At 42.0% G+C, this 18,290-nt stretch overlaps 1 protein-coding gene across 1 annotated transcript in view; it reads right to left on the bottom strand.

Annotated features, from left to right (window-relative positions):
* The window catches only part of PPIL2 (peptidylprolyl isomerase like 2), a 68,423-nt gene that overhangs the window by 48,735 nt on the left and 1,398 nt on the right, over positions 1-18,290 (bottom strand). Inside the window, exons 4-8 of the mRNA XM_050318414.1 lie at positions 17,937-17,999; positions 17,718-17,769; positions 5,365-5,416; positions 3,063-3,154; positions 1,529-1,618 (exon numbers count right to left, since the gene is read on the bottom strand). Coding sequence (XP_050174371.1) covers positions 1,529-1,618; positions 3,063-3,154; positions 5,365-5,416; positions 17,718-17,769; positions 17,937-17,999 — 349 coding nt within the window. The remainder of the gene's footprint in view (positions 1-1,528; positions 1,619-3,062; positions 3,155-5,364; positions 5,417-17,717; positions 17,770-17,936; positions 18,000-18,290) is intronic.

Here is an 18,290-nt window from a genome sequence, read left to right as displayed (position 1 = left end):
GGGGCATTTGCTATTTCTAAGCTTATTTAGGAAGAGTCTACCACAAGATTGTGCACTGCAGAAGTTAACAACAATCCCTAATGAACTGTTTACCTCAGAGGAACAGTCCTACTCACACATCACTGGTGTCACCCTGAGTGCCTGTGGGAGGTGCAGGCAATGCGTGGCCGTGCCCTCCTCGCATCAAACACCCGGGGACTGCACAGCTACAGAATACACCTCGGCTGAGTCCACAGAGCTACTCCTCTAAGCAAGACAGAAACCCAGCATGCTGAGAACAGAATGAAGATGAAAAGTAGTGATAAAAACCCACATAGGGAATAACTGAAGTGCTGGCTGTTGCCCTTTGAGATTTAGGGGACTAGAGTATCTGTGAAAAATCAAAGCTAGGCAAGTAACAGGAACACACATTATACATACATTTAATTCCAACCCTATAAAACACACAAAAATATTTTTTTAGTGGCTGTACATTTCAATTATTTGTTCAAAATAACTTCATTTTCCATACTGCTGCCCAGACACATTTTTAGCCACCCATGTTGTCCTTTTTTATTTTTCCAAATCCATTACCAACCATGCGGTTCCACTGAAATTAAATTCTGTTGGGAGCTTTCAATCTGAAAAAAAAAGCTACATTTTTTGCTTCCATTGGATTAAAAACATTTTACTTTGTTGCATTAGCCTGAATAGCAACAAGCCCAAAGGAACAGAGTAAAAATATTTAAAAACATGCTGTGAAGCACTGGGGAGTAGAGAAGAAGGGCTACACTTAATTTAAATTTAGACATAAATGAAAAATATTTTTCTATTTGAATTAGACTGTATTAGTCTTGGTTAATGGCAATTAACTGTTCATGAGATGCATACCAACTCACAATTTCTATAATAATGATCCTGGAATCCTTTTTCCCCTATTTTCAAATCATGCAAGCTTAAAAGTGCCTGCTTTTAAACTAAAGTTTTAGATCTTTTGATACTAAACCTCATCCGTAAATAACTACCTTTTACAGTCTGAAGTTTATGATGTTGTTTTAATTTAGGTTTTAATTCTCCTAAAATCAGTAAAAGACCAACATTGGTATTTATTAAGAAGAAAAACATTCTGAACAAGCATTTAGAGAAAATACTCTGATTGGCTGCTTATTTTACTCTCCTTTAGAGAAACACCCTAGAGAAAATGCTTTTCTGAAGCTTTGACTCTTTTAGTCATCTTCAAAAGAGTGAGATGGACAATCACCTTCAGTCTTAATGTAACATGTCAACTTCCTAAAAGTTTAAATCCTTCACATTCTAAACCACGTTTCTTTTGATGCCACAGACCATGCAGGACACCTCACTACTCTTCCAGACTGTTGTATGGCATTGTTGTAGCTCACCTGGATAACAAAGAAAATACAGCAAAGTTTCTCTGTTCAATCATTCCAGTTTTCTGCTAGAACAGTGGAATAGCAACCTTTCACCCTCTGCAAAAGATATGGGGTTATATTTAGCTGTATGGTACAACATGTAAGAGAGAGAAGTTTACCTGCAGTGTCACAATGTCCTGCCGAGTGAAGGGCTCATCTGTCAAGAGGTCCTTGTAGCTCTTTGGTTTTATGTTCAGCTGCTCGACCGCCTAACAGCCAGGTGAAAGACACTGATATTAAAAATCGGATTCTTGTGGGTAAATATTACAAGTAAATACGTGATATCAATAAAATCTTACAGTTCAAATCACAAAGAAATCAATTTCACCTCATTCTCAACCAGCAGATGCAATATTTTCACTATGTGCTTTAACAAACGAGAGGCTTTTGTCTGTCATCCCTACAAAACTCGACAGTTTTGTGTGGCTTGATGATTTTTTTAAAAAAAGAATCTTGCAGTCTCTGTTCCACAGTTATGCCTATTATTTAAATCAAATTAATCATAAAAGTACTGCCAAAATAAGAAAGACTTTGCTTTCAGTTTTGTAAGCTCTTATCTGCAAAAGAGAATCCCCCGAATCTCTCTTATTCACCCAAATGTCCTGTGTCCTCCTCAGATGACACTGATGATATTTTTTAGCACCTCTAAAGGTCCCTAAATTAATTCCATGATTATAGCAACCCAAGAAATGCTATTGCTTCACGTGGTACCACGTGGGAAACAGAGCCTCTTGGCACAGCTTCTCAAGGCAGGCCAGTATTGTAAATTGAGCAAACAGAGCAGCAGTTCCGCAGTATCGACAGGGTTTAACGGAGACCACCCTTAACCTCACCCTTGCCTTTTTAACCCCAGCAACCACAGCCCTGTGCTTCTAGAAGGAACAGAGAAGACTTTCTAGTTTAACCTAACCTTGACTGCTCTCACAGCTGGAATGAAGACACTTCAATTGCACCTGAGCACGTTTTCCAAAAGCCTTTCCCTTGACTGTAATGGTTTCACTTGTTCCTCTCTCAGAGTCTGAAAGTCCCACAAGAATTTCTCATCAACAGAATTCAAAAAGCAGATGTTTCAGTGTTCAGGCTTTTTACACCTCTGGATATGGATTCATTAACTGAAGGATTTATTTGCTATTGAAGAATAAATAAACATTGCTTTTACAGTAAGGATTATGCAAAGATAAAATTCCATCCGGATTCACATAAACGTTCACAAAACTCAAATGCAAATGCAGTTCAAGTGTCCACTAAGGCATTCTCTCTGCTATTCCCCAGCTCCCCCTAAAATATGAGTAAAAATTAGTCAATTTGTATTTTGTTGATGACAGCAGAAAGAAGACAACAGAAGATTTGTCTCTTAATTCAACCAAGGAGCATAAAAAAAGTTACTCATTTTGATCTACAAGATTCAGTGCATCCAGATTAACTTCAAGAAAAGGTTTTAAAAATATAATTTAATTCATATTCTAAGGTTGTTTCTATTTTGACAGCAGAAGTTGGGTAACAATTTCTGAAGTTGGTTTACCTTTTTATACTTTAATTTCCCTGGCTGTAAAATAAGAATAAAATCTATTTGTCTTTCTAAAACATTCTGTGATCTTGAATGAAATGCATCAAGTATAACACATTAATAATGAAATGCAGCAGAGACCCTACCTCATAGGCAAATACATTTCCAGTAGTCTTGATGGCCACAATATGGGAGTTATTGGTGAATACGGTGAATAGCACTGGACAGTGGTACTTGCCTGAGAAAAGGGAAAAAAGTTTAAATTTCACATGAAGACTTGCAACTGTTTTGGAATAGCTAATTTCTCTTATCTCTGTGGAGAATATTTACATTAATTTTTAATATGAAGTGTAACTTCAGTGTGTATTTAATGGCGTTTTAACAACATTTGGATTCTCCAGTGACAGATAAAGTGCTAGAAAAAGTAACACTTCAGAGAACTATAAAACAAGCAAGGAAAATGCAGTTTTGAAATCTGTTGCCTTCAATCTCCCAACACAGACCTCTGTCCAACTTGGCTGACATCTAAGAAGTATCACAATATAACTGCTATTGTTGTAATCAAAGACCTATTGATAACACGAGCCTGCACCCTGTAACATGCCCAGTGCTCTGTAACACTCTTGCTCCCAGGAATGAAAGTTCAGCTTCTATCCTACAGAAAAGTTCACAGCAGCTGATGTGCTTTTAGGAGGAGTGGAGCATTTGTATTCAAATGTGGCAGGCAGAATGCCATTAAATCTGAACACGTTAGTCAATAAGAACCCAGCTTCTTCTCTAATCAAGCTGTGCATTTTCCCAGGAGGGTCAGCATAAATATTAAGCATGTCAACAGCAAGCAAACTGATGGGAGGCAACGTAGGAGGAAAAAGAAAAATGTCTGGATGATCTCAGCAGAAAGCAATTAGAAAAAGGTTATTAATACTTGATCAGTTTGCTAGACCTGGGGGTTTGGGTGAGATTTCTGAAATAAGTTGGGCCTATTCGGCTCTTTTTTTCCTAATTACCACTTGAAAATCAAAAGCAGCAGGGAGGCCAGAACAGGCTGTCAGAGCACCTGCAGACAGGAGAGGCAAACACCTACAGAGATTTACCAGGCAAACACCCACAGAGCAGCCAGAGGCAGCTCCAACCCCAGCACAAGGTACAGCTGAGCCTGTTTCTGCTCGTGCCACCAGAGCTGAAGGAAAGCCATTGGCACCAGGGACTGACATTCAAGAGGAAGCTTAGAAAGGGATTTTTGGAAGTGGCCTCAGGGTATGGCCCAACTGGTGGACACAGCAAGATGCTGGTAAAAGGTGAGGCCTCGCTCCAGCTGCATAAAAAAGAGCAAAGTCCCACGTTCTCAGCTCTAGCAAAACCAAAACTGCTGAGGGCACACACGTGTGGATCTGCATAGAAGGTGCTCAGCTCAGGAGGAATCATTCAATGGAAGAAACTGCAACACCCAAAGACGTTTTACATCACACAGGTGTGAACAGAGAAGATCCTCACATGTAGCAACCATCCTACATGCTAAGATTTAAAGAAAAGTTTGCCGATGGCCAGAAATGCAACATTTTAATTTTCTTCTTTTGTTGCATTTTCCCTTGATCGGTTAATGACACAGAATGCACCTTTTTAAGGAAAAGGCTTCTAAGGCTGAGTGGCTGTTGTCATTCCACTCCAGTATTATTAACTGGACTTCTTTAAGGAAAGCACAATATCACAGTATTTTTCGAAAACCTCGGCCACAGAAACTATTGATCAATTTTTAACACCTTGCTCTTGAGACAGATGGAACACAAGGTGCAGAAGAAATCCATCAGCTACAGAAAAAGCTTGTAGTCCATGGATTTTGCTAAGATAAGGAGACAGACACTCCAGAATTGTAGCCCCACCTAATCTTTGCCATTCTCATTTCAAAGAAATCATTATCTGCTCTACAGCAGATGAATTCATCTCCACTCTTCTCTTTTGTTCCTAGCATCCTCTCTTAGATGGCAGACTTTTTATCTTGCAGAAATAAAACTCGATGTCTTGTGTGCTTCTACAATCCCATGTGTTCATTTAAGTCTAATCCCTTTTATAAACAAAAACCTGTTCAAAACCAAGTGAACAGCAAATATTGCCATAGGCAAGTTAGAAATAAGACAACATTACAGAAATTTGGCCTTTTCTGATTCTTTCCTTAAAGTAAACAGTAGCTTGCTGCAGTAGCAGCTATAGTAAAGTGAAATTGCTGAATAATTTACAGGTCCCCAGTGCAAAGAAAAACAGAAATTGAACTTTAAAGGTAAACATATCACTCACAAGAAGTTATTCTACTCAAAAAATAAAACCATGATAGAGAACAAAAACTATGTAACTTTACCATGAGTAAGATAAACCAGAATTTATTAAAGCACTCATTAAGGAAAAAAACCCAAAAAACAACAAAACACCATCAGAGAAAATGACTGCACTTACCTTCACTGTTTTTAGCAAAATTCAGCTTTATAAGTGATTTGGCATCTAGTTTCTAAAGAAAATGAAGCATTAAAAAGATTAATCACAATAGAATGTAACCACGGAAATAAAAGGAAACTGTAACATCACTGTTAGGATTCTAATAGTACATAATTTATTAATAATATATTGCAAGTTGTCTGAATCATCAGAACCCTGGGAATTTAAGTCACAGACAGCCCACAAAAACAAGACTCATAGAGCCTGAGAACTGGGATACATTTGTTTACAGGGTTGGATTTAAGACAGTACAGTGCCAACCGCAGGGAATGAGCTCAAAAGTTGCACAACTGTCTTAGCACAAACTGGAAGGGGACTTTGCATGGAAAGCTAAGAGGCAAAGATCATTGCTGCTGATCAGAAGGGGTAATTCAGCTGGGACCTCTGATGAAAGTCATAAAGCCAAACCATTTTGGCAATCAAGTTTGATGACTTTTCTGAAATAACAGTAATTTTCCTTTTAGTCAGGAAATGTGCAGCAGAGCCTACATGATAACCAGCAATAATGAAGAGAGATGGAGACACAAGTTCCCTGGAGAAGCATTTGAGGTCATGAAGGGAGTCCCAGGAGAGATTTTCAGCCACTTAATCCCCAGGTAACAATTCCATGGAAGAGGGAACTGAGATGGCAGCTGGGGTTGGAATAATCTCCAACTTTAGAGTGGACACTGCAAACTAAGCTAGTTCCTGCTCTCCCACCTTCATCAGAAGGATCTCTATGGCATTTTCTGCTGCCCTCTCTCTGGAAAGGTTTTCTGACACGGCCAGGGAAGAACTATCGGGCTGACAAACATTTCTGGATGATCAGGTTGCTCCCTCCCTGCAGCCTTCCTAAGATACGAAAGCTGCAAACACACCCAAAATAACAGTGAGCCTTCAGTAACGTGACAGGGTAGGCCCACGTATGCCAGCCATTCCACAGGGTCACTATGTGATGTGGGCACATCACTGGCATGACAGGGCATCCCACAGCCCTGGGATGGTCAGGCAGTGCTCGACTGGGGCACCCAGTTGGAGATGAAAGTCCAGCCCAGCAAGCTCAAGGCTGAGTCAGGGTCCAAGGTCTATAAAAATAACAACAAACCCTTGGACTGTATCGGTCAGGAACTGTCAGAGAGAGTTTCAATGCCAAACTGATCATTACAAGCACACACAGCACAGGCCATTTAAAAGAAACAATCGGTTCTCTTCTCAAAACATGCACCTGAAGAGATTAGGGAGGTTTTTATAACGCAGACAGCTCTTAATAAACAACCCCGAGTGCAGATCTGCCAGCCGGGGGCCGACACTGCTGCTCCAATCATTGCGGCAAAGAGCGATAACAAAATCACGTGAAACTAAGTCAGTGGGCTTCTTGTGCCTGATCAAAACTCATGTTCTTAGTTCAGAGAGGGCACGTTGTGACAGCTGGACCCGTTTGTTTATAGGAAGGCACTTCTCAAACTGCTCTCAACCAACTGGCAGGCTCGTGTGCTGCCAGAAGGGGAACCATCTCTCTGATTTATTAGCAGGAAGAGCAGTGAGGGCTGCTAGGAATAAGATGGGAAGGGAAAAAAGATGCAGCTCTGTGCTGCGGCCTCTGTGGCAAGGCAAGAGGGGGATTTAGTGTTTGGTCAAAGGAAGCCTTTGGAGCCCCAGAACAGCAAAACCAGGTGATGATCTGCTACAAAGGACTGCTCAGTGCCCAAGACCAAGCTGCAGGATCTGGCAACTGCACACAGAGCAGCTGCAGCTAAGGGAGTCCACACCCCAGGACTTCCAGGGGGTCGAGTTGTGGAAGACCTACACACTACACAGGAAAGTATGAAAGAACATGACACAGGCAACACGTGTAATATTATTTTTTTCCTCTCAAGTTCTTAATTTCACACAAAAACAGGATTATCTTGTGTGGGGGTGAATTTCCTTTTATGTATTCTCCATCAGAAGTCAGAGCTTTCCAAGCACCATCACACAGTTTGTTGCCATGGAAATGACCGCTATGCCAAAAACGGGCACTGGTCCTCACGGGAAGAGACAGCAGGAATGAATGAATCCTAAAATGAGTTACAGTACTTGTTGTCATGTATTTCTTAATAATGCATAAGAGAGCAAAAATATTGCATACACTGCTCAAGTTCAAAACTATTTCCAACCTGAGTTTCCCTGACACACACCTACCACCCAGTTCCAGCCATCCTCCAGTGAAGAAAGCAAGGGAAAATAAAGTGTTTATTAAAAACACTTGATCAAATTAAAATTCTAAATTCTTAATGAAAACAAAAGGCCACAAGCATCTGCCACTTCCCCTAAGCAGAAATAAGAGCTGCATATTCATTTTTAAAAATATTTTATGCAGAAATACTGGAAAGCAGACGCATTTCACAGCACGTAGTGCCAGCTGCTCCACAGCAAGGAAGGGCTAAAAAAAACCAAATGCAAACCCATGTGAGCTCTTCTCTCAGCTGACTCCTCTCTCCCAGGCACACTTCCACAAAGGCAGCCAAGGCTACTTTTGGCCATGACCTACTTTCCTGCAGCAGCGAGAAGCCCCAGCACCCTCATCTGTCAGCTGACAGCGCTGGCTCCTGCGGGATCCCAAAGGGCAGCATCCTCCATGGATACCCACGCAGGGGTCATCACCACGCAGAGGTTAGTGGGGCACTGTGGCAGCTCGTGGATGAAACATGCCGATTGTTTGGAATGAAATCCCTCTCTGTCACCGCTGTGGTGTCTCATGGAGATATGACCTACAATCCCCACACACCAATTAGTTACACTCTCTGAACCTCTTTGGTCTGTGGCTGCACGTTCCTCTTGTTAATGAGGCTCTGGCCCGGTTGGATACACAGCAGCCTGAAAGCCATCTCTCCACACAGGGGCAGAGCTGGTGATGTGCAGGGAGAGCTGAGTTCAGCAAGGACAGACCTTCCGCTCTACCAACAGCAACTGGGTGAGCGTTGAAATGTTCAGCACCTGGGGATCGAGCACCCTGGGGGACACACTGAACGGCCTTTGCCAGGAACACACAGAAATCCAAGGAACCTATCATGGGGAAAAATTATGTGCCATGTCTCAATGGGTTGACGAAAAATCACTCAGAGCTGGCGCGGCCGCTTGGTGGGTTTTCATCCCACCCAAACGAGCAACGCAGAATTACCTCTGTAAAGAGAAGAGAAAGCCAGAACAAATACTCATACTGAAACACAATGTGGCCTACCAAGTACCAAATTCAGCTTCACAAAGCAAATGAATGTTGCACTAAATTCTTTGGTTCCTTTAAAGATGAGACCTGTTACATATAATTTTGCATAAACCTTCCCATTTTAAGAAGCCCTCTTACAATTTTCCCTGCTATAAAATCTTACAAAAATATGGGGATATGAATTGAACGGATACTACTGGAATAACTCCATGTATAATGTTACTTATTTCAGATCTTGTAAATGGATTCAGTGACGACAAAAGGTGTTGGAAATCCTCAAGTCTACACATTCGGGTACGTGACTGGAAACAGCAGCAGTGCTTTAACAAGATAAGCCATCTTCATGTAGTTTAATATTTCATGAAAAATTTGGGGTCAGAGCCAAGAGGCCAGAACAGTCTCACGATTCAAGGTATTGTTTCTACGTTCAGTTCAACAGTAAAAATGCTTGACATGTATCATGTGGACAATTGCCTCCCAAATGCTAAAAAGCTACCCTCAACTCATGCTCTGGGATGAAGCTGCTGCTTAACTGCAGTTTTCATGCACTGCTAAACTGGTATGGAAACGATCACAAAAGATCCTTCATTATGCATTTCCAGACCACTGTATTTACATATTTAAAAGTTAATTAAACTGACACCATATGGTCACCAAAGCCTTGTCCAGAGAATCGTAAAGATGTGCTTGATAACACACATGGCTCACAGAGAGCAGCAATAATGTTGCTCTATCAAAGAGCACATTAACAGAAATTACCATGAGAAAAAGATGTGTAGTTGCACGTGCAAGATCAAACCTGCAGCCCCAGTGCAGTCAGAAGTCTGTCAACCTAGAGACCCACAGCCAAATAGGACACGGTTCAAGGCAAATAAAGCTTTGCAGAAGCACCAAAACTCTAGTCCCCGATCTTAGTGAAAAATAGACAAGTAAGGATCTGTGGGAAACCTCATGATGCATCTCATTTAAGGCTAGAGCACTTCACAGCTGCTAGTTTTCCAAGTGTCACAGCCACAAAATCCCATCCAATGCGCACACTTCCACCAAAACACAGAAAAGGAAGAGGAGAGACCATCTGTTCAGTCTGTAAAACCTAGATGTAAATACTTTTTTGCTGTAAGGGATATAATGCACTAGAATGTATCTGCCATGTATCTGTCACGTATCTGCCTGTGTCCAGAGGTGGGTTACTGGATCAAACACTGCCCACACCATCACAGTCCCCACGAGCAAGGCAGGAAGGAGGCACAGCAGCTTGGCCAGTGACTCAAGACACTGGAGGGTTTTAAATGTCTTTTTTGATAAAGCACTTGAACAGTAGGTACAGGCAAATCTCATCTTCTTCACCCTCATGGCTTCCCAAAGATACAGGGAATTGAAAAATAAATCCTCTTTTCAGGACAGATGAACTCTTAGTGGTGCTGAGTACACTGCTCTAAAACACACAGATCCAACTCTAGAAGAAGAACCAACTATCCATGTTTGTCAGTAAAAAAGCAGAGTGGGAGATTCTCAGAAAACCCAGCAAAAGAGAAGTCATCTTTCAGGACACCAGCCTCAGTGGGACCTTCATCCCCTTGACCCTCCATGGGTTTGATGACCATTTTCAATTATGAGACATGACTTCCTGGTCATTCCTCAGGGCAGCAATCATGTCCTCACATGTTTCTACCCAGGAGCCTTGAACATTCACTAGTCAAATATTAACTCACTTAGACTGTTGACTAAAAGTTAATAATTTCTGAGGCCAATGAGGTGAGATGGCACGGCTCAGCTGCTGCACACTGAAGAGCCCATCTCTTTCAAAGTGCGTTCCAGGCATCTGAGCAGAGCCTGTGCCTGCTGCCCCAGACAGAAATGCACCTGGAGAGAGAACCTTCACGAGGACAGCTGCAACCAACCGTGTCTGAAAGGCAGGCCACAGAAACACAGGCAGCAACATTCAACGAAACAAAACAAAAAAAAAGAGAGAAAAGGAAGCAACACTGCTCATCCTGGCTAACTCTTATTTATAAATAAGTACCTGCTTCTGAAAGGACCCAGCTTACCAAGAAAAAGTGCAATAAATTACCATTTTCTCAAAGCATCCTTCCATCTAAATGGATACACTGAAAACTGTTCTCAGTCTTAGCTATCTTATGTAATATATCAAAGTATTATCAAAGTATTTCAGGAAGAGATTAGAAAATTTTCCTACCACTCTACCAGGCATTCAGACAGCACTTACTGTGTATGATTAAGATTAACTCTGTTCAAAGAAGATATATTAAAATTTAACAGATGTGGAGAAGGGCAACTGTGACCATTTAGGGTATGGAGAACTCAAAGGCACGAAAACATCTGACAGGAAAATACAAGTCTCAACAAGAAAATGCTAAACACACAGCTGTAAACACGAACAGAGAGAAGTGCGATTCTGGCACAAATACAAACGAGACTAAGTTGGTCAAACCCAAAATTTACAGAAGATATCTATCAGATGAGAAACCATCAAAAGAACTCTCAGCAGTCATAGCAGGCAGAAAGCAAACACCAGCTCAAGACAGAGCACGCAGTTCACAAGGCACACTGTGAGAGAGCCAAAGACCTCAGACAATCTTGCACTTTTCTGTTCCTGATCATTTCACCTTTCTTTCTGCAACACGTGAAAACCAAGCTGGATTTGTCTGAACCATTTTTCAGCAGCAAAGTTTTCCTTGGTTTTATTTCTGTAAGCTTTGTTCTGTGCTCTGTAATAATGTATTACTCACCCAGAACAGAACTGTATTCCCACCCCCCACTGAAACTGTTTTTACAAATAAACAAGAAAAATAACTCACTTCAAATGTACAAGAAAAAATATGGCAAGTTTAACAAAAAGGAAAAAAGGAGGCAATTGCCATTTAAACTTAAGCAACATCTGAAGGCCTGACTGAGTTGCATTAGACAAATTAAGAAATATGCTTTGAATTTCAAAGCTGAAGATGTGCCGACTTCTTCTGGCATGTATGTGAAAAGCATTCTCTAGAGAAGAATTTAAGTTCTCATTTATGCATCACTCCTATTACATCCAAATGAGACCTGAAGTTACTGATCCACGTAAATGATCACTCATTTCCAAAGCCCCAAGGAGAAAATGCAGCAGAGACGACTTGGATTTCAGGTGCTGTGTTCTGACGTTGAGGAAAAAAACCGCAAAAGAGGGATGTGACTCACTCCTGCATTCTTCAACATAATGAAAAATATCTCAGCTGGTCAAACTATTTTGCTCTTAATTAGACAGTCCCAGCATTCTAGATATGGAAAATTGATGTGGAAATAGCCTGCCTGTGGAAGGCTGCACAGCATTTTCCTCTCAACATTTTGTATCTAGAGAAAGGATAAAAAAGCTCAAAGTAAGAACAATCTCTTTGGAAACAGTAAGTAAATAAAATTTTCAAGAGAAAAAGAAGAAAAATCCCAAGGAATGTCTGACTCCTGCTGCAATGTGCCATTTTTAGAAGATCATCATAATCCTAAGGTAACATTACCACCATGTTGCAGGAAGGTCTAGGCAAGCACTCTGAAAATGCATCCCTGTGAACATTATCTGCAGCTATTACATTCTCCTGACACTGTTCACTGCTGCACTGGGTCACCTTCAAACCACAGGCTCTTGTTGATGACATCCATTATTTGCTGCTCATTATCTAGAAACACACCTGGAATAACACAATTAAAGCAGTAATCTGCAGTAAATTACTGCACAGACCAGAGGAACCACATTAAAAGCCATTGTCACTGTTGATTTAGCCCAGGAGGGCCACATGAAACCCGAACCTGTCCTCTTCCCCGTTCAGGTCTGAGATTTGTTCCACTCAGCTCAGGGCTGGATGGGTTTTGTCTGTGATCCTGATCTCAACACCTGTGACTCCTCAAAGAGTGTCGTTCATCCAACCCACCTCCAGGAATCCATTTCTGAAACACACGGGCCCTGCACTGATTACCTGAGACAGTGGAAGGCAATTTGTAGTGAACCATAAAGCCCTGGCTGGAGCTTAAACTGCCCTTTACCACCTGCTACCACTGTGCCTGGTATTTCCCACACTGCAGTTTCTTTAGCCAAAATATTGCCAAAGCAGGAAAAATACCTAATCCCTCTTTCTCATTATGTTCACTCCTTGGGTGAAGAAATTCTTATCAATGCTTTCTATTTCTCTATCTATGCTTTCAAAATACGTACATGGTAAAACCACTTTTTTGTGTTTCACCTTTGCTCCAATTTCTGCATCCTTTTCAGGCAGGATTTCCCTTACTTAGACAGCCAAAGACTTTTTAAAGTGCATTAAAAAAAGTCCTGTAAGGTTGTTTGTTCCTTTTTAAAGTGGGATCAATAAATTTAGTAGTAAAAGAAATAATTTCCTCCATATCCTCTTCATCAAAGCAGGTCAGCAAGCTTCCTTGCAAGACCAGTAACTGATTTCTATGAGACTGACTGAAATCTAGTTGATCAAATTGAAAAGAAACCATGCTTTCACAATAAAATGAAGTAACAGCCACCAGCAGCATTTGGGAGAGCATTTAGCTACTAATATATTTAAGGAATGTATTTGAGAATGATTTTCCAAAATTTTGAAATAACAGATTTGGTTGCAATTTTTTTCTTTTGAGGGTAAGAAGCTATTGGTTTTGAAAGTGCCTGTAATTATTCAGGCAAACATCATCCTACCAACCTCACTTCAAAAAACGGTTACAAGGACGGTCCCTGCTGACACGCCTGGGGAGCAGTGCTGGAGGGAGGAGGTGCCCACTGCAGGCTGTCACTGCAGGGCACTGCAGGCTCTGGATCACACAGGGGACTGCACGAGCTGGGCACCTGCATTGCCACAGTTATCTGATCATGTTAGCCATAATTTCACCCCAAGTCAGTTTTATTTGGTAAACACAGGATTAAGTGTGGCAGAAAACCAGTAAATGTTTATGTTGTACGCAAAGCAAAACTTTCTGTCCAGCTCCCTCTTTCTAAAAGGCAGATGTCTTACTGGAAAAGTCAGAGCCTTCTGACTCCAAAGTTAGTTTTCATTTTCATGTCGGTGGTTCTATTACTTCTCCATATGCACCAGGCTCTTCTTTATGGTTATCTTCAGAGGCAGCCCAGGCAAAAGGCTTTTCTAACCCTTAAAAAACCCTCAGAATTCATAAAAAACGTCCTCTTTAACCCAGTAACAAGCTTGTGACACTTAAGAAAACGCTCTCTGGCCTGCAGGTGTGGATCCTAACCTTGCACGAGACAGGGCACTACACGGTGTGTTCTGCCTCATCTGGAGCAGAGATGTGACTGCCAGTCCCATAAATCCACCAGCCAGCACCCTCAGGTCTCCTCACCACACGTTAAGCCCGAGTAAATGAACTCGGCTGCACTGTGCTTGCCCTGGCAGACAGACAGAACAGCAGCACAGCTGCACATGGCCCTGAACACGGGCACCGCTCTCTGGGGCGCGCAGGAGCAGCAGACACATGGACTGCAGTGTGCTCCAAGCACTGCAGAAAGAATTCACAGAGGGGAGCCCTCTGCGTCAGTTTAAAAGTAGATGCACTTAAAACAATCACACAATTGGCTTTGGACTAAAGCCTTAGAAGCAAACATCAGGAATCAACTGGCTTTCCAGTGTTCAAAAGAACTAAATTCCCACAGAAAAGGGGGAACAAGAGACAAGGACAATAGCTACTTATGAGACAGGGAAAGAGAGACATTTGCCCAAGGTTACAGAGCCTCGATCAGGGCTGAAGTACAGCCACAATAATCTGGCCTGCCCACACACAGTCAGAATGTCACTGAACCAGAGTGGAAAAAATAGGTATTGACATCAGACACATTACAATGCAAAGGAAGAAAAATAGCTCAGCCCACATACAACATATCCACGCAACAAAGGACAATTTCCTTGAAATTCCTGTCAAAAGGCACGCTGATCTATCATCTGCTCATATTTGAGATTCCAACAAACCAAACACGCTCTGGCCCATCTCTCTTCTTGGAAACAGGTATCCTGAGCCCAGCTGGCTGCCTCGTGTGGGCATGCTGGTCAGGCTGGCAGAACGTCGCGACATGAAACATCCTGGCGAGCGTGCAACTCTCCCCGAGCCCGAGTGCTGCTCTCAGTAAAAAGGAATGAGCTAACTATGACCTCCCTCTTTTATTTTATGCCATTTTAGTGTAAAGATAAGCTAGGGCAGTGTCCTGACAAAGATGCCAAAAAAAGTCAGTGAGCCAATGCCGACTGACAGGTTGTAGCTGAGCTGCAAGAGATGCATTGTTTCTTCAAAAATCACTGGTGTCGTAACATAAGCATTTTTTATCCCAGTGCATTTTTAAAAAGGGGGGAGAATAAATTATAAATCTAAAGTTATTTTCAGAATACCTCATGGGAAACTCTAGGCAAGGGTCAACAGTGATATGTTTCTCCTAAATGGATATTGGAGTCCTTATTGCACTTCAGGAGAATGTTCAGAAAAGCAAGAAAAAATAAACCATAAGCCATTAGAAAGTCTAGAAAAGGAAAACAAAAGAAAAATATTAAAATATTTTAAATATATCAAAGAACAACTGTGACCTTGGCACTGCAGCATTTCTTTAAAAGGAAGGCTGGTCCAATAGTTCAGGATTCATAAGAATCAGAGAAGTCCCTTGTAGATCATTCACAAACATCCAATTAATAAAAGACGAGCACAGTCCTACCCTGGAGCACTGTGAAGACAAATATATTAATGACTTCAAGGCTCACACATCTCCACTGAGGGGTCCACTTCAGAAATAAGACAGCCAGACAGAATTAGTGAGTGCCAAGAGTGTACCATTAACAATGCCATTTCCAAGTAGCCTGTTGACTTCTCTAAAGCATCTGTCCCGTAGCAAACCATAATAAGAGAAGTATAAACCACAAAGGATTTCATTATAATTTTTTACTTCAGGACAAATAAATGGAAAAACTCTCCAGAGCCTCATCACCAATGTGTGCAAAGTAACTTCATAAATCCCTGTACAAAACATGGCACTGCCGCTGACCTGGCTCAATTCCTTTCTACACAAACCCAGAGTCTTTCTGTAAGTCACCCATTCCTTACAGAAGACACCTTCTGCTTTCCATGAGCAAGCTGCACAGGGAACAGAAGGTGCACACACAGTGACAGATTAAACAGAGGACAGCACAGCCCAGAGATGCACAAGCTCCATCCACTGACTGCCTCTGCCACCTCTCCCCATCCCCTTCCTGCCCATCGCCATCCTCCCCCACCCAAAAATCTGAGTGAGCCCTCTGGGAAACAAAGCTAAGTTACACCTCTTCCTTCAACGCCACTCCTGGAGTCACAGCTCCACAGGGCTGACTCAGCAGGGCTGGGGGCTGTTCTGGGGAACAAGGGTCTCCTTTTAACTCCAGCTGATCTGAACTCCTCTGTCCTGGGGAGGAGCTGGACAGAGCAGTGTGGCACAGAACAAAAGGGGAGATGAAAGGGCTCCCCAGACAGAGTGATGCAGAGGAAAAGGGGGGATGCATGCTGAGGAGAGCTGGAGCTGCACTACAGAACAAATAGAGAGGCACAAGACTGGGTGAACTCAACTCAAAGCCAGACTTCATTTGAGCATTTATGGTTCACCAAGTATGCTCTTCACAGGCTACCTCTCTATAAATTAACCAAAACCACCAGGCACGTTACACTTCTTGCTTAGCATTTACTCCAAGTAATTTTAAACCACATCACAGTTCACAGTCTGCAATGAGAGCAGGTGTCATGGAACTGCTCTGAGTGAAAAAAATTGATCTGGCAACGCCCCAAAACTCCCAGCCAATGTAGAGAGCAGTAAGGTGGTAGCAAAACCAAAAGAAATAGCTGTGATTGCATTCCTTCTCAACAGTACATTGGCCTCTTCACGCGTGAAGAAAGACCTTCAATCATCTCTCCATGGCACAAACACACCTGCAGGAAGATATGGAGCCTCAGACAGGCTGTTCAAATGTAGAGTTTGGAATGCTGCATCTGTATTTAGCTTCTCCTCATATCTGTCTGCTGGGAAAATCTTTAATCAAACACAAGATGTTTCAGAAGCGATCTCACGGCCCAGAGCCATCTGCAAACCTCCCCCAATCCTGGGCAGTGGCTGCCTCCCAGTGTTCGGGAAAGTAACTGCACGCACTGAAGGAAAAAATAACTTTCGGTAGCTCAGGCAACAATTTCTCCTTCAAGTTTTCCTCTATGCCCTCAAAAATAATGTACTCTTTTAAACACATCAGAAAAAAAAATGTAATTCCAACAAGAAAATATTTCCTCTACTTCATATTTATTTGGTGCTTTATAACTTCTTACTATTACAGAAAGTAATCCCTTCATAATTATCATTTATGCAGAAAAAGTGGGGAGAAAGCCACAAAGCACTGAAATCCCACTCTCACAGTGAACTGTCACGAGAGAAGCCTTCTGAAGTATATTGTCAAGATAACTCAAAAGATTTTGTAGTTTAAGCTTCCCATTCATAATATCATCTATAAATCTCTTTAATCTGCATCACACCAAATACCCTTTGGGTAAGGAAACATTGCTGCCAGTCTAATCCCAGCTGGAGCTGTGCCAGCCCCTGCTGCACAGACCAGGACTCTGCTCCCACGAGGCCACAGCACAGAGCCCTTCCAGCAGTGACCACTCAGGCTCTCTGGGCAGCACCAGCAGGGACAAAAGAGCTCCTGTTTCCACTCTGTAGATTTCATCAGGCCACACCTCTAAGATCTTCTGGAAATTCACACAAACAAACCACACACTTCTGCCTACTATTTACAATCCAGTTACAAAAAAGAAATGCATGTAATGTTGTCCTCTTCCTTCCCCACACAGACCAAGGCAGAGTACTTGCTACTATGAGGATCATCAGCATGACAAAGGGAGGGGACATCAGGTCTGAAATCCCAAAGCCCCCCTTTTTTCAGCTAAAAAGGGATCCCCATAAATCTCTACATTAATTTCAGCAAAGCTGATCTCACAGATATGATCTTCAAAACAGCACTGCCTCTAAAACTTCGTTTTGCTTTCACCAAGGCATTGTTTTTCTCCAATACACTAAACAGGAAGCTGAGCATAAGGAAAGCAAAGACCTGATGTGAATACACCCATCGTTACTTACTTCTCCTGTGATTGGATTGGTTCCGTATTTCTTTATCCAAGGAACAATGCTCCTGAAAAAAAGAAGGGATAAAGTAATAAGTGACAAACACCATCAGAAACCTCTGTTGATGGGCATTTTTTCATTTTTCTTGCCAACTTGCTAAGACCAAATGATGATAAAACAGCTGTAACTAGCTCAACAACACAAAAATAAAGGTAAGTTCAGGCAGGAACTTACAGTATGTCAAAGACTGTCCCATCTGGTGTGCAAACTGGGTATTCAAATGGCTGCAGAGACAAACTAGGAAAGAGAGAACACATTCTTGTCAGCAAAATCAGCTGGAAATCATGAGGACAGAGAAAAATTACACGTTGTTGATTCACTTGCACATTAAAGCAAGGCCTATACCAATGAAAATACTGGGTGGCTGCCAATGTCCACCTGATTCTACATAAATTAGATTAAAACCAAAATCCATGAGAGGAACTGGTGCTGCCAGCAGGAACCTGTAGCTGCCATCACTCACAGCCACAGAGCCATGGGATGCTGTAACACTCCCAGACCTGCTTTCATTGCCATGCTGGGACTCAG

The sequence above is a fragment of the Myiozetetes cayanensis genome, unplaced genomic scaffold (assembly GCF_022539395.1).
Source record: "Myiozetetes cayanensis isolate MyiCay16 unplaced genomic scaffold, myiCay2020 scf21, whole genome shotgun sequence".
Lineage (NCBI taxonomy): Eukaryota > Metazoa > Chordata > Aves > Passeriformes > Tyrannidae > Myiozetetes > Myiozetetes cayanensis.
Note: the sequence above shows the minus strand (reverse complement) of the source record. Positions and strands in the feature narration are given on the sequence as shown.